Raw genomic sequence first — 16,636 nt, forward strand, 5'->3', positions numbered from 1 at the left:
ACTCATATTTTATAAAGAAAAAATAATGGGCTTAATTATGTTGGCCAAAATTCGCCCGCCAGCCATGAATATGCAACCAATGTTACAGGACAATGATCTCTAATTAGCAGTGCATAATAAAATCACTTCTGGAGCTTTTTTGACTGTATATGCCTAATCTTTAGTGCCAGTAATAGATTAAACAGTTTTAGCAGAATGTCCCATAATCTCAGTACTTTACCTATCTTATAACTGAGCATTGTCACTGTTATACCCATACCCATCAGATTTGGCTCACTTAAGATGCTGCTTTACAAGTCAAGCTTGAGTTTGTCCCTGTTGTATATTTTAGAATTGTTATATATTGGTCTGTTTACTAGACCAATAATAAAGTAAGTTACTCTAACTCCATTCCCTTCTGATCTCAACCTTATACTATGCCCTGTAGATCTTTAGTTTTGAGGCTGTTTCCTGGGTGTGATAGCTATATGCAAAACTAGAAAAAACTTTTATTCACCTGGTCATTCTTAACCCTAAGCAAGGAATTGAGACCTGTTGATTGATAGATGTGGAGTCCAGTGACTTCTGGTTTTTTTAAAGTCTTAGAGGCTTTTTTGATCAACTGCTTTTTAGAAATGTCACATCTATGAGGTTATGTGAGAGGATATCCATCTTTGTGTCCTGATCCCTTCCGGCAGGCCATGTTTAAGGTCCGTGTCCCTGTTCTCATCTGTGGGAACATTTTCCTGGATTAGCAACACTTGAATGTATTGGATCTTAAAGGCTTGGGCTCTTGGCAGTTGAAACTAATAGAATAAAACTATTGGGCTTGGTACCTGGAATCCCTGACCATCAAGGAAGACTCGAAGAAGGCCTTGCTGGGGGGGGAAAAAATGTATGTTCTTTGATGCAGTCCTTACAGACTTCTCAGAATTTAGAGCATTTTGTTCCCTGAAGACTTCTATGTAGAAAGTTAGACTGAGTGGGCACTATGGCTTACCTACTTTTTTAATGATTAAGTTTTGGGTTGTTTTTTTTTTTAAGATTTTTATTTATTCCTTGACAGAGAGAGACACAGTGAGAGAAGGAACACAAGCAGGGCAAGTGGGAGAGGGAGAAGCAGGCCCCCGCCCAGCAGAGAGCCCAACGCGGAGCCTGACCCCAGGACTCCAGGACCATGACCCAAGCTGAAGGCAGATGCCCAACAACTGAGCCACCCAGGCACCCCTAATGATTAAATTTTATTTTACATTCTGAAAATTTGGAATGACTGTATTTTCTCTTAAGAGGAACATTTCTGGAGGACCATACATTTAAACCATTAAACTTGGCTGACTTCCTTGGCACTAATAAAATTTTTAGCTTCATTACCTGTATCTACCAGATATTTAGCAGTGAGCCTCTAAGTAAGTTTCACAACCTTCTCTACCTAGGGAGAGCATATGTATCAAAGAGCCACTCTGACACTAATTTCTGTATCCATTTTCTTGGGATAAATTATGCTGTGGTGACAAATTACCCCAACTCATAGCAGCTCATAACAACAAACGTTGTTTCTTTCTTACATTATATGTATATCATGGATCATCTGTGTCCCTCCTCCATGCCATGTCCATTCCAAGACCCACACTCTTGTGTGGGGCATGACTAGTTACATGGCCAAGGAAAAAGAAAAGCACAATAAATCATGAGCTGTTTCCTAAAGTGTCCTTTCAGAAGTGACTACTTCTACTCACATTTCATTGGACAGAGCAAGTCATATGGCCAAGCCTAATAATGTCAACCAGAGAGGGTGGAGAATGATTTTTAAACAATAATACAGTCTAATGAAGTTCCACTTCCTCAGGACCTTACAGCTCGTATCTTGGGCAACTATTTTCCCTCAACAAAAAAAGCAGAAACTGAATGAAATCTGTGCCTGAATAGTATAGCAGCAGCCATGGAACTTGACACAGCAGCTGTCATCTCACTGAGACCTTGGGCAATGGGACAGTAATTACTTTCTTTTCCCAAAGACCGCCTGGCATCACAGAGATAAATAATAACCTCAGAAATGGTCAGTACTCTTACGAACTATTTCCCCTTGCCTCACTTTCCTCACTCTCACAACCTCCATGGATGTGTGCTTCCTAGGATGCTAGCTGAGCCACTGGTTCCCCCTTCTGGCCTTTTTGGAAAACTCCTAAGTAATATTTTTACATACACTATGCTGGTTCTTTAAAAAGCTACTGTTTTTACCTTGAAGATTCTCCTGCCTAGCTCTTTCTATCAATTTTTGCCATCACAAATTGAGGCTTGTGCTCCCTAATGTTAATGGAATTTTGTTTCTTTAAATTACATGCTCCAACAATGTTTTGTCCTGTTTTATCTCCTTAGTGAGCTCAGCACTCTTACTCAGATTCTAATCTTTGTTGCAGTTCATTACTTTCATGGTGTTTTTCTTTTTTTCTTAAGATTTTATTATTTATTTGTCAGAGAGAGAGAGAACACAAGCAGGGGGAATGGCAGGCAGAGGGAGAAGCAGACTCCCCCTGCCCCGAACAAGGAGCCCAGTGCAGGACTCAGTCCCAGGACCCTGGGATCATGACCTGAGCGGAAGAAAGACACTTAACTGACCAAGATGCCCAGGCATCCCTTGTGTTTTATTTCTAAGTAAAGTGGATCAATCACAAGTTCTCTAGATTGTACCAGGTGTTTTATCTGTGGGACAGTTCAACTCTCCATTCTGATTTTCCTTTGACTATCTTTTTCCCTGGCTACCCATGTGACTCCACTGATAACCTTATTTTTAAAAAGTGCTTAGGAAAAGTGTGTGTACTGTTATAGTAGATTAATAGATATCTTCATTGTGATATCCTTAAAGTGTATTTGATTATTATATAGAATTGTTTACAGATTTGATAAAGTAGGGAATTCAGTGTACAATTTAAACTTCCAAGTTAAGAAAGGTTTCATTAAACGGTAGCTCTTGTAAACATGGTATTTAAAGCTTATCTCCTACTCTACATTGTAAATATTAGAGTTGCTTGACTCTAGCTTTTATTTTGTTTTGTTTTTGACCCTAGGTTTCTGGTTTTTGTTTGTTTGTTTGTTTGTTTTTTGTTAAAGATATTTATTTATTTATTTGACAGAGAGAGAGTACAAGCAAGAAAAGCAGTGGGGGGGGGCAGAGGGAGAAGCAGGTTCCCATTGAGTAGGGAGCCAGCGTCACATGTGGGGCTCCATCCCAGGACCACAACCGGAGCCCAGGACAGCTGCTTAACCAAATGAGCCACCCAGGCACCCTGACCCTAGCTTTTAAAATAACAGTTCTAGAAGACAGCTTCCAAATACTCATTTTCTCTTTTCCTGTCCAGATCACAGGAGACCCCTGGAGATGGGCAGCCTCCAGCTTTACCACCCAAACAATCAAAGAAAAATAGCTGGAACCAAATTCATTATTCACATTCTCAACAAGATCTAGAAAACCATATTAACGAAACATTTGATGTTCCATCTTCCCCTGAAAAATCTACTGTAAGTACCTTTCAGATAGTCTCACATTTCTTGGAAATTTTTTAATCGGGAGTGAAATTATTTATACTGTGGTATGTTTTGTCTGTAAATTATATTAGGGTGCTTCCTCTTTTTCATCATATGTTGCTCATGAAATTTGCCATGATATAACTCAATTGTGGGATTTCCTTTTATCGTTGTTCTAAAAGTTCATTCTTGACAAATTTATGTTGATTTTAGTCTTGCAAAACACACATTTCAGGGCGCCTGGGTGGCTCAGTGGGTTAAGCCGCTGCCTTCGGCTCAGGTCATGATCTCGGGGTCCTGGGATCGAGTCCCGCATCAGGCTCTCTGCTCTGCTCTCTCTCTGTACCTGCCTCTCTGCCTACTTGTGATCTCTCTCTGTCAAATAAATAAATAAAATCTTTAAAAAAAACAAAACAAAACAAAAATAACACACATTTCAGAACAAATGCTACTAATGCATTAAATACCCCTGACTTTATTATATAATTCACTGAACGCAGAGAATATCATTTTCATCAACTTTTTGAAATTGAGTACAGATCCCTGGAGTATATGATTATTCTCTGTTCTGTAAAATATATTTATGAATTTTGTTGGTATTTTTCCCTTAGAGAATATGCTTTTACCACATGAAAATGGTAACTTTCAGAATCCTCTGATTTATGAATTTTCATTGCTTTCTCAAGTAGATGTAAATAAACCAAAGGTGAGATTTGCCAGTAAATTTTAGGGATACACTGTGTTCATGAAGAAGTATCAAAACAGATAAATATGGGTGTATTTCAGGAAACTTACAGGGACATCAGGGAATAAAATAAAGTGCAGGGATTGGAGGTCCACAGCAGGGATTGGCAGTACTAAAAGATTCAGTGACCATGCTCTCATCGCCCTTTTGTATCAAAGTTTGAAAAGCAAGAGGCAGCTCTATTCTCTGACACTTACTGCTCTACCATCACAAACATCAAAAAAAGATGAGAATCCTTCCCAAAAATGAACAACAGCTATGGTATTATCTTTGTGGTGATTCTCATGTATCATTAATTCGTTCATAGTCATTGGGGTTTTTTCTATATACTGGGTACTTTTGGAGGATAGTGGCATATAAAGACAAATAAGACATGGTCCCTGCTGTTAAATAATCTACAGTCTAATTTGTCCATTCATGCAAAAATTAATTATTGAGTACCTGCTGTGTACCATATATTATTGTAGGCTGTGGGAATATATCTGAATAAAATAGGGAGGAAAAAAACCAAAAAACTCTACCTTCAAGGAACTTAACATTCTGGGGATAAGGGTGAGACAAACTGTAAACAAGGTGAATCATTTAAATATATAGCATATTAGATTAAGGAGAAAAATAAAGCAGGAAGAGGTCAGAGAATTTCAAGAGTAGAGGTCAGAGAATTTCAAGAGTGCCACAACTTAAAATAGTGGAAACCAGGCATGAATTCAGTGATGAGTTATAGAGCTATCTAGTGGAAGAGCAGGTGAGCTGAGGGAACAGAGATACAAAGGAAGGAGTGTGACTGATACAGTCAGGGAACACCAAGGGAGTCAGTGTGGCCAGAGCGAAATAAGCTAATGAAGAGGAGAGGGCCAAATCCCCACAACCTTTAAAGATTTTGGTTTTTATCCCTAAATTAATCTGAGATAGGAAGCAAGAAGGGTTGGACACATTTGAGGAGAAAAGCAGCATGACGTCCCTTAAGTTGTAACAGTATCAGTCTGGCTCTTGTCTTGAAAACAGACTGAAAGCAGAAAGCAGGGCAGAAGTAAAGGTACTGGTTGTGAGGTAGTGCAGTATTCCAGGGGATGTGGGGTGATCTGGATCTGGCTGGCAGCAGTGGAAGGAGGACAACATGGCTGTATTCTGGGTGGTTTGAGAACAGAGCTAACATGATATGCTTGAGGGGCTGTGTGTAGAGTACTGGAGAAAGAGAGGAATCAAAGATAATAGTAAAGTTTTAGGCCCGAACAACTAGTAGGATGAAGTTGCCAATTTCCGAGATGTGGAAGGCTGCTGTATGTAGAGCAGGTATGGGTGGACTATCGGGAGAGTGGTTTGGGGCATGCCAAGTTTGAGATGGCTACTAAAAATCCACTTACAGAGAGGATTCTGGAGGTGAAGGAGTGGTCCAAGCTAGAGTTAAAACATTGAGGTTTGGTGGCTTGTAGACAGTATGTAAAACCACAAGACAGGAAGACAACACCAAGGGAGTGTGGTATGTGCAGATGACTAAATAAAAGAGGTTCTAGAAAGTGAGCCTTTGGTCCTTCAAAATGTCAACATTAGGGAGATGAAGAAACCAGCAAAGGAGACTGAGAAGATGCAGACAGCAAAGTAGGAAGAAAACGAGTCTACTGGCTAACTGACTGACTGGTGAGAAAGTCACAGAGAGAATAACCAGTTTTGTCAAGTGTTACTGGCAAGTCAAGTAGGATGAGGGCTGACAGTTGAACGCTGGATTTAGCAATGTGAAGCTCTTTGGTGACCTTAATTAGAACAGTTTTGATGCTCCATCCACTGGGGATAAAAATGTGACTGTGGGAGGTTGGGATCAGGGGAAATAGAGATAGCAAATGTGGCCAACTCTTTTAAAGAACTTTAACAACAAGAGGAAGGAGACAGATAGGGAAGTAGAATCCAGAGAAGAAGGGTTTTGTTTGTTTGTTTGGGGAGGGGAGAAATAAGAGTATTTCTCTGAAGGGTGGAGGAAATGGATAATGTAGAAGAGAAGAGAATTGCTATAGCAATTTGGAAGAGGGCCTGGGTCTAGAGCAAGGAGAAAGACAGTTTGAAGGTAATATAATTAGAAGTGATTATAAGGAAGAATGTGAATTATTTCCCAATAAAACTGGTTTTATTTTTATTTTTTATTTTTTTAAAGATTTTATTTATTTATTTGAGAGAGAGACAGTGAGAGCATGAGCAAGGAGAAGGTCAGAGGGAGAAGCAGACGCCCCATGGAGCTGGGAGCCCGATGCGGGACTCGATCCCGGGACTCCGGGATCATGACCTGAGCTGAAGGCAGTCGTCCAACCAACTGAGTCACCCAGGCGTCCCTAAAACTGATTTTAAAAAGCAGAGGAAGGAATGTGAATTCATGTAACACTTAGGAACACTTATTGTATGCAGAGCTTTGAGTTAGGTTCCAGAGGTATTGCAGTTAATAACTTAATTCATAATGCCTGTTTCTCCTTAAACTTAGCCTAGCATGCAGGGGCAAGGAGTCTATATCTAGTTGGTGTAACTGCAAGTTATTAGTCAAAATTTACTTTCCAAAGTTAACATTGGAATTTAAATTGTGATTTTTATACACTACAGATAATATCAACATACAAAAAGTATACATCATGTATATCATGTATATCTTTGAGGGGAGATTATAAATGGGCAAAATTACAAGTTACTTATTTTTGTCTTTTTAAGCCTAATGGTGGTATTCCACAAGATAATCTTGTTCTAATCAGAATGAAACCTGATGAAAATGGAAGGTTTGGATTCAATGTAAAGGTAATCTAGAATTTACATTGTACAGGTTTTTAAATTAAGATGTGTTTATTTTGTAATATTTGGCTGATATCTGACTTGTTCTGTTGTTCAGGGAGGGTATGATCAGAAGATGCCTGTGATTGTGTCTCGAGTAGCACCAGGAACACCTGTGAGTTATCTGAATCTTGCAAGTAAATCCTGTTTTCAAGAAAATGTACTCATTTAATTTTTATTAGTTTAAATAAAGGAATAAATTAATCATTTCTTTTAATTCCTCGAGTATCAAATGTTGGCTAAATCTGGGAAGTTCGTTTTTATTTCTAGTCTATAGGAGTTTTTTAAAAACCCTTGTTTTTGTAAAGAAGCTATATATAACTGAAAGTGTTTCTTTTTCTTTTTTTTTTTTTTTAAAGATTTTTTTTTTTAATTTATTTTTTGACAGAGAGAAATCACAAGTAGACCGAGAGGCAGACAGAGAGAGAGAGAAGCAGGCTCCCTGCTGAGCAGAGAGCCCGATGCGGGACTCGATCCCAGGACCCTGAGATCATGATCTGAGCCGAAGGCAGCGGCTTTACCCACTGAGCCACCCAGGCGCCCCTAACTGAAAGTGTTTCTAAAGTTTTAAAAGATTCTATCAAAATAACTCCTTCAAATAGCAAAATGTAGACAGTATAGTATTTGTTTTTCTTTTTTGTTTGCTTTTTTTTTCATTTAAAATTGTTTATCTACAGTCTATGTGCCTATTTTTTGTTTAAAAAAATTTACTTTAAATAGAAATGATACCTGTGTTTTCCCTATAGAACAGTTTTTAAATTTTTCACTGAAACATACTAAACAAAAATATTATATTAAACATTTTAAACAAAAGTATAGGGAAGTCTAGGTACCCATTATGATGAACCCTTCTGTACCCTTCATTCACCTTTAGCACTCAAGAACTTTCTGCTCATCATAAGGATAACTCTTTAATTGTGGATGTGTTATCTTTACTACTTGTATATGTAACAAATACTGCTTTCAAATTCCCATTTATGTTGTTGCCTACTTGACCTAACTGGTCTTCAAGGACTTTGCAATCAGCACCTTTTATCATTTACCTGTCTCTCTGTCCTAGGAAAGGTATAGACCAGCACCCTGAGAGAAAAAGGCCAGTTATGCTTTCTTTGGTGCTTCACGGCAACCTTAAAATTAGTTTGAAGATCACAGTCAAGACTGATCAGGGATATCATGATACACAGTTTTGGTTCTGGTTGTTAAGGACTTTGTTGGTTGCAAATAACAGGGTACTCTACAATATCCCTAGCTTGAGCATAAATACAAAGTCGTTTACCTAATCATATAGCTGTAGAGTTTTCTCACAAAACCCAAGGATAGGATTGCCATCAGATCTTTAGGGAAAACAAAAACAACAACAACAACAAACTTTAAAATGAACATCAGGACTCTAAATATTTCATCTCTAGTTTTTTGCATGTTCCATTTTTCTCTCTCACTGCAAACCAATTTGTATAGGGAATCAACCTCATCTCTCTCGCTCCTCTAAATTCAGTCTAATAAAAAGAGTGCTCTTAGTAACAGATTCAGGTTAGTTAGTTAGTTAGTTAGTTAGTTCACTTGCATCTCTACTGTGACCTGTGACCCCTGCATCTCTACTAAAGAGAAATTGTATAGCTACCATTAGTCTCCTCAGTTGATATGATGGGCTAATAGTAACTTCCAGATTCATATATTACCAGCTCAGCCACCTAGAGGGATTAAACCTCAGTCCGATTTTACAGACTCCTGGGAAGTAAGTCCTTCACAGATCCAGCTCATAGCAAATGTCCACTTTTCAACAAATCACTTGTGGGCAGTGGGGACAGGATAGGGGTATGATGTATAAAATGCCTCCTGAACCTATTCTGCATGTGAAGGATGGGGACATAGATAGAGGAAATAGTCAAAATTATTTATTAGTACATACTTAATGGGAAATATGTATTTGGGACAGACTACAGATGAGAAGATTAAAGATCGCTAATTCTCACCTGTACATAATGTCTAAAATAGAAAATTAAAGGGGCACCTGGGTGGCTTAGATGGTTAAGCATCTGCCTTTGGCTTGGGTCATGATCTCTAGGTCCTGTGATCGAGCCCCGTGTCTGGGCTCCTGGCTGAGCAGGGAGTCATCTTCTCCCTCTCTCTCTCCCCCTGCTTGTGCTCTCTCTGTTTCTCTCTCAAAGGGATAAATAAAATCTTTAAAAAATAAGAATAAAATTTAAAAACTGAAGAAAACACAAAATGAGGATGTTATTTAGAGATACCGAACTAGATACAAAAGATGTAGGTAAAATGTTGAAAGAAGTTGCCTGGCGTGTGAAAATGGTACAGAGGAGTACAAAAAATTGTTTCTTGTCTTAGTAGTCTTTTAGACCTAGTCAGTTTTCCGAGCTGTGTGATGTATAACTTTACTAAAAACAAATTTAAACTCTGTTTATTTAAATCAAATACATATTTTTTGACCCACTTATTCCACTTTTAGCAATTGCCTCTAATGGAGAAGTTGGACTAGGAAACAAAGGATACGCAAGGATGTTCATTGTAATATTGTTTATAATAAAGATGGGATGACCAAAATGTACCTCATTAGAGTTGGTGAAATAAGTTGTATGCTACTTTACAGCTGTTGAAATGATGAATGATGTAGCTCCATATAAGTATGGAAATATATTCATAAGATACCATTATAGAAAATGCAACAAGAGGAAATCAGAGAGGGAAACAAACCATAAGAAACTTAATCATATGAAACAAACTGAGGGTTGCTGGAGGGAAGGGGAAAGGGGATAGGGCAACTGGGTAATGGACATTAAGGAGGGCTCATAATATACTGAGCACTGGGTATTATATAAAACTGATGCATCAGTGACTTCTACCTCTGAAACTAATACATTGTATGTTAATTAATTACATTTGCATTTGAAATGAGTAAATAATGGGAAAATGCATATTGCTCCATATGTATATTTGATCCGGTTTTTAATTTTTTTTAATTTTTAATTTAATTTTTTTTAGAGGTGGGGGTAGAGAGAGGTGGAGGGAAGGAGAGGGAGAGAAAGAATCTTAAGCAGGCTCTACACTAGAAACACTGAGAAATAAAGTGTTCTCTATCCTTGTGGAAACTTAGGACAAGTACTTTGAACAGTGGAATGTTGCCCTTTTTGTCGTATAACTTAAAATACAGTGGAGGCGTTTTTCTTATGTTGGCAAATTGTCCAGATCGTTTTTAAATTTGAATTCACTTCCAGCATTTTATCAGTGCATTTTCAATGTTGTGAAATGTGACCACCAAATTCCTCTCAGTGCCTGCCTGGAGGCTCTCTAACAGTAGTCATGTCAGTTTCTCCACTGTCAGTGGTTTATGTTCAGCTCGAATTTTATTTCCATCACTATCACTCTTTTGTTTCTTTGCTGTGTTTTTTAACTTTTCTGGCCAGTTGCCTCTTCAGATTTACATGGGTTTGTCACTGGGAGACAAGGAGGTGATGCAGATACCTGCTTTGCTGGCCAGTTGCCTCCTTAGATTTACATGGGTTTGTCACTGGGAGACAAGGAGGTGATACAGATACCTGCTTTGCTGTCTCTGCATGAGCTGAGTAACAGAGACACAACAACAGATCACCTGCAGATTTTGAAAGAAGTGATGTGATTGGTCGCTGATCGTGATGTGTATCTGTTGTCTATGTAGTGATTTGTGGACTCGTGAGCTAGTAGCAAAGCTCGTACTTTACACAGGTTTTCACAATTAATGTGTTGTGGTAACTGTAATTTGAACTTTGTTGGGAGACTGGTATTATTTAACTGAACTGTAGTAACTGCAATTTGTACATACCTGGACAGTTGGAGAGTAAGGGCTGTCACCGTCTATGCGCCATTAGTCTTATCTGTATATCTAGGCATTTAATAAGGCATCAGGGGTAAAGCTGTTGAAAGAAAAAGGAAGAAAAGTAGTAGCTTCATGGGAAAGCTCAATTTCTGCTTTTTACAAAGAGATGAATAAATGGATTCATGCTTTTCTTTATGTACTTTTTGTTCTCCTGCTGTAGAGTCTATAAAAATTAATTCCTGTCCTTTATTTTCAGAAAGCTATGTGCACATCTGAAACCTTATTTATGTTACATTACAGGCTGACCTCTGTGTCCCTCGATTGAATGAAGGGGACCAAGTTGTGCTGATCAATGGTCGGGACATTGCAGAACATACCCATGATCAAGTTGTCCTGTTTATCAAAGCTAGCTGTGAGAGACATTCTGGGGAACTTGTACTCCTGGTTCGACCTAATGGTAAGTACTCTATGCAGCACTGAGTATTTTTATAATCTGTTAGTATTTGTTACTAGACAGAACAACCAGGGTGGGCTTTTTAAAACATAAGTCATGTCATGCAGTGTCCTGCTCAAAGCACATTGGCTTCTATTCACACTTGGATTAAAATGGAAATCTTGGCCACTTACCTACCACAGTCTTGCTCACTCTATTATTTGCTGGCTTTTTTTGTTTGTTTGTTTTTCCTTCTCCCTAAATCTCCTTGATTTTGATATGACTTTTACCCTCACTTCCATCAGGTCTCTGCTCATTTGCCATCCCTAGAAAGTCCTCTTCTGAATACCATAACTAAAATGGCCTCCCACTTCCCTCAGTTGCTTTAGTAGTGGTAGGTATGCAGCAAACACATGTTACATAGATGAGTATATTTTGAACCACTTTTAGAACACTCTGTAACAAGCTGTAGTTAAAGCATTTTTAAAAATCCTGTCTTTGGGGGCGCCTGGATGGCTCAGTCATTAAGTGTCTGCCTTCAGCTCAGGTCATGATCCCAGGCTCCTGGGATCGAGCCCAGCATCGGGCTCCCTGGTCTGCAGGAGGCCTGCTTCTCCCTCTCCCATTCCACTTGCTTGTGTTCACTCTCTGGCTGTCTCTTTCTCTGTCAAATAAATAAAATCTTAGATAGATAGATAAACTGATAATAACTTAATTTAAAAGAAAAATAAATTTGGGGGCTCCGGGTGGCTTACTGGGTTAAAGCCTCTGCCTTCGGCTCGGGTCATGATCCCAGGGTCCTAGGATCCGAGCCCCACATCGGGCTCTCTGCTCAGCAGGAAGCCTGCTTCCTCCTCTCTCTCTGCCTACCTCTCTGCCTGCTTGTGATCTCTATCTGTCAAATAAATAAAATCTTTTAAAAATAAGTAAATAAATTTGGAAAACTCAATCAATCAATAAAATAAAGTAAAAATCCTGTCTTTGTTGGCAGGAGACAATGCCAGTAGCCTAATCATGTCATTTCTTATCTGGACAGCCAATTTAATTCAGAGCCAGAGTCCCAGGTTTGTAGAAGCTTTAATACCATGCACTCTAGCTGTTTTGCTGATTGCCTGAGTTTCCTCTAGATCATCCTGGCAGCGGACAGCGCTCAGTGACTCCTGAAGCAGGTCACTTTCCCTGGGTAGTCTGAACATTTAATTGAACTAAAAAGTCACCTTCTTTCAGTCTCTGTTCCTAATTCTGTCCCTTTGTACAATCAGAATAAGTTAAATTCCCCTTTCTCCAGTTTAACAATCCCACATCCTTCAGTGTTCACAGGGCATTGTTTCAAGTTTCCATAACACTTTATCAGTCCCCTCAGAGAAGAGTTCTTACATGCCTATATCCCAGCACTAGACACATTCTTCTAGTTTTGTTCTGAACAGTTTGCCAGTAATCATAGTTTCATCCATAAGAGTAATTATTGGTTAATACCTTGCTACCAGTTGTTGAGTATATACCATAAGGATGTAAAATATAGTTAAAGTCGACCCATTCCCTACCCCACCACACCCAACCCTGCAAAATTTTCCAGGAGAGTTCATTTTAAAAAGAAAAATACAGTACTCATTTTGTCTCTTGGGCACAAACAGGCATTTTCATTTTATGTTCTCTACTTTGTGTTTTTCTGCATTCATGGTCTGGAATTGGCTTTCTGAGAAAATTCAAAGGACTTCAACAGAACATTCTATTTTGACTCCTTTATTTAGACCTGATGTTTAGGTGATTCATTATTAGGCATTTTCTGTCACATAATGCAACTTAAATTTTATACTAAGAATAATATTCTCTAAATTTTGTTCCATTTTCTTTTGATAACAGATCCTAAGGAACTTAATGCTAAGTTTTACACCTGGACTATTTTGTATATTCTCATTTAATCTATATAGCCATCTAATGAGATAGATATATTATCCCCATTTTATAGTTGAAGTCACTTTAGCACCAGGACATTCAGTTATCAACTCACAAATTAATGATTTACACAGAACCAGAATATGAACAAAATTCCATATAATGGAAAAGGCATGTCTTTTTGCAGTTCCAAATCACTTTATTTATACTTTAAATTACGAGCGGAAACCTCCTAGGGCTTTTCTTGCAAAAGATCTTTCTGTTGTTTGTTGTCAGAATCTGAACTGGGGGGTGCCTGGGTGGCACAGTTGGTTAAGTATCTAACTCTTGATTTCCGCTCAGGTCATGATCCCAGGGCTGTGAGATGGATATAGCTCTGCGTGGGGTTCAGTGCTGGGGGTGGAGCGTGCTTAAGGTTCTTACCCACGCACTCTCTCTGACCCTTCCCACTTCCATGTGTGCGTGCTTTCTCTAAAAAAGAAAATATCTGGACTAGGACCTGTATTTTCTTTCAGTTTGAGTCTGTCATGTCCCTTTTTATTTAAAACAATGTATAATCAGACTTTAAAACTGTATTTACAAAAAGTATCAAAAAATCAGACAGCTTATTTTTCTGGGTTTTTTTTTTCCTTTAAATCTCCTTCTTAGGGGGCGCCTGGGTGGCTCAGTGGGTTAAGCCGCTGCCTTCGGCTCAGGTCATGATCTCAGGGTCCTGGGATCGAGTCCCGCATCGGGCTCTCTGCTCAGCAGGGAGCCTGCTTCCTCCTCTCTCTCTCTGCCTGCCTCTCTGCCTACTTGTGATCTCTGTCTGTCAAATAAATAAATAAAATCTTAAAAAAAAAAAAAATCTCCTTCTTAGACAAAATGCAGTCATACTTTTTTTTTCTTTTCAGAAGTTTATTCTTCTCAAAAGTGCACACATCTGAACAGGAACCAGATATCTTAAGCATGGGCAAAAGAGCCCCATAGCTTGGTTCTACTCTGGCTGTCTTTCAGCTTTTGCCCTTAAATCTGTGGGGATCAGGATTTTGTGGGACCAAGGGGGTATGCCAAGCCATCACTTGTGACCACTCCTACTTTTCTAGACCACCTCATTTCGACTGTCAGTTCTCTGTCCAGATAGCTCTGATCCCACTTCTTGGGCCTATGTGGCTGTTTCCTCTAGGTCCATTCTCCCAGGGGTGGATCACACGGTGTGTATACCCCAAGGCAGCAGGGTAGCTAAGAGGCAGCAGTTTTCAGAGAAGTGGAGAACAAGCTTACATAGGGCTGGTAAGTTCGCACATATTTTCATATGCTCCTGTGTTAAAGAATGGAGTTCAGGGTGGGGAAAAAAGTAAGGCAGAGTACAGGCCAAGAGTTTGGCATCTGGCTCTCTTTATACTACCATGATCATGGATTCTGGCCTCCCAGGTTTTGTAGATGTGTCGAAGAAAGATGATAGAACAGGTTTTGTTTAGCACTCTATTCAAGTTATTTGTGTCTTCATATCTGGATGTATGGTATATAGGTCCCTGTTGCTACTTTTAATCTAGGTCCAAAATTTAAGGGCAGGTCTGGCTTCTTGGCAGCTCCTCTTTTTCTAATTGTCTTGTCAAGTTACAGACATTTTCAGCAATATGGCCAATGACATTTCTTTTCCCTAAAGGTGTACAGCAAAGTTTAACTTCACAGCCACTTTGTCCCTTACACAGTGACACCAGACTCTGATCTGATGAATTCTTTTTCCTGACACAGATGAAAGAACACATCTAGTAAATTCTTTTTGCCAGTTGATTAAGATTCCCATGTGGCTTTTTTGTTTCTGTTTTTGTTTTTTTTAGCTGTATATGATGTAGTGGAAGAAAAGCTAGAAAATGAGCCAGACTTCCAGTACATTCCTGAGAAAGCCCCACTAGATAGTGTCCATCAGGATGACCATTCCCTGCGGGAGTCAATGATACAGCTAGCTGAGGGGCTCATCACTGGAACAGTCCTGACACAATTTGATGTAAGTAATATTGTATGGAAGGGATATTGGGCCGTATTTTCTAATTAATTTCATGGTCTCTTAACTGCCTAATCTATCGTTTATAATTTATAAACTAAAATGGTATTCTGTGATATATTTGACATAAAAACATGTTCTGAAATACATAGTCTTAAACATTGCTCCCAAAATACTAGTTGTAGTTACATAAATATCTATTTAAAAGAGAGGAATAGGAGATTTTATGCATGTCATCAAATTAAAATTTTTTCTGTGATTCAGTAGCTATTTTTATGAAAGGTGGCAGATGAAGATAGGCTATGGTACAGCTAAAAATCCTGAGTTAAAATAACTTTCGTACCTCATCATATTTCATCCTTCTCTAATTTTTGTGTCTAGTTGGTCATCATTAGTATTTGTTGCTCTAAAGTATGTGCTATTGGTAAGTGACTGTAAAACATTTGTGACTTGAAATCATTTGGGACCTGTCAGTTTTTCTTTTAAGAATTTCTTCATTCCAGGCACCAGGCTGCTCAGTTAGTTAAGCATCTGCCTTCTGCTCAGGTCGTGAATCCCCAGTCTGAGATCGAGCCCAAGTCCACTTGGGCTCTGCTCAGCGGGGAGCCTGTTTCTCCCTCTGCTGCTCCCCCGCTTGTGCCCTCTCTCTCTAATAAATAAATAAAATCTTTAAAAAAGAAAAAAAAAAAAGAAGTTCTTGGTTCATATACTATGTAAACCTCTCCAAATTAAATGAGACCTAAATGTTCTCTGCAGATTTGCTATTCATAACTTCAGGTACTTTTCTGTAAGCAAAATTGTTTTCAACTGTTTTATCATTTAAAAAAATACAATATATAATTCATGTCAGAAATTGTGCAGAATTCAGCTTCGCAGATTTGGTTCAGTTCCCTACTAGCCTAAGGTACATCATTTTATGGATGAGGTATCCTAAGGAAAAAACAGTGCTTGTTGTTAGCATAGAAATAATCCTGAAAAACAAAACAGAATCTCTTAATGGCTTGCTGGACTCACCTTATGTGCCCCCTCCCTTTTTTTCCCCCCCCAGCAACTATATCGGAAAAAACCTGGAATGACAATGTCTTGTGCCAAATTACCTCAAAATATTTCCAAAAATAGATACAGAGATATTTCGCCTTGTAAGTACCTACTATCTCTATTTGTTAAGGTTAATCTTTTAGCATAACTTTATCAAAACATTCTTTCTTTCAATTTTTTTCAGATGATGCTACACGGGTCATTTTAAAGGGTAATGAAGACTATATCAATGCAAATTATATAAATGTAAGTTTATTTTTATTATACCTTTGTCATTGGGAGTTGGAGGGACTACTGTAAACTTTGACGTTCCTTTTAACCTTGAGAGAATACTAACACTTTCAGATACTTAAAAATAGTATAAAATTAATGTTAAAAAAATAGTTTTGTACTGGCATATTAGCATATGCTTCGAGCCAT

General features: G+C 38.5%; 1 protein-coding gene across 3 annotated transcripts in view; it reads left to right on the top strand.

Moving 5' to 3' along the window:
• PTPN4 (protein tyrosine phosphatase non-receptor type 4) overlaps positions 1-16,636 on the top strand; it is a 209,411-nt gene that overhangs the window by 175,887 nt on the left and 16,888 nt on the right. For all 3 annotated transcript variants that reach the window (XM_044242627.1, XM_044242626.1, XM_044242628.1), the window contains 7 exons: positions 3,336-3,495; positions 6,935-7,018; positions 7,110-7,166; positions 11,163-11,319; positions 15,015-15,181; positions 16,227-16,317; positions 16,401-16,462. In XM_044242627.1, coding sequence (XP_044098562.1) covers positions 3,336-3,495; positions 6,935-7,018; positions 7,110-7,166; positions 11,163-11,319; positions 15,015-15,181; positions 16,227-16,317; positions 16,401-16,462 — 778 coding nt within the window. The remainder of the gene's footprint in view (positions 1-3,335; positions 3,496-6,934; positions 7,019-7,109; positions 7,167-11,162; positions 11,320-15,014; positions 15,182-16,226; positions 16,318-16,400; positions 16,463-16,636) is intronic.

This window comes from Neovison vison, chromosome 3 (assembly GCF_020171115.1).
Source record: "Neovison vison isolate M4711 chromosome 3, ASM_NN_V1, whole genome shotgun sequence".
NCBI lineage: Eukaryota > Metazoa > Chordata > Mammalia > Carnivora > Mustelidae > Neogale > Neogale vison.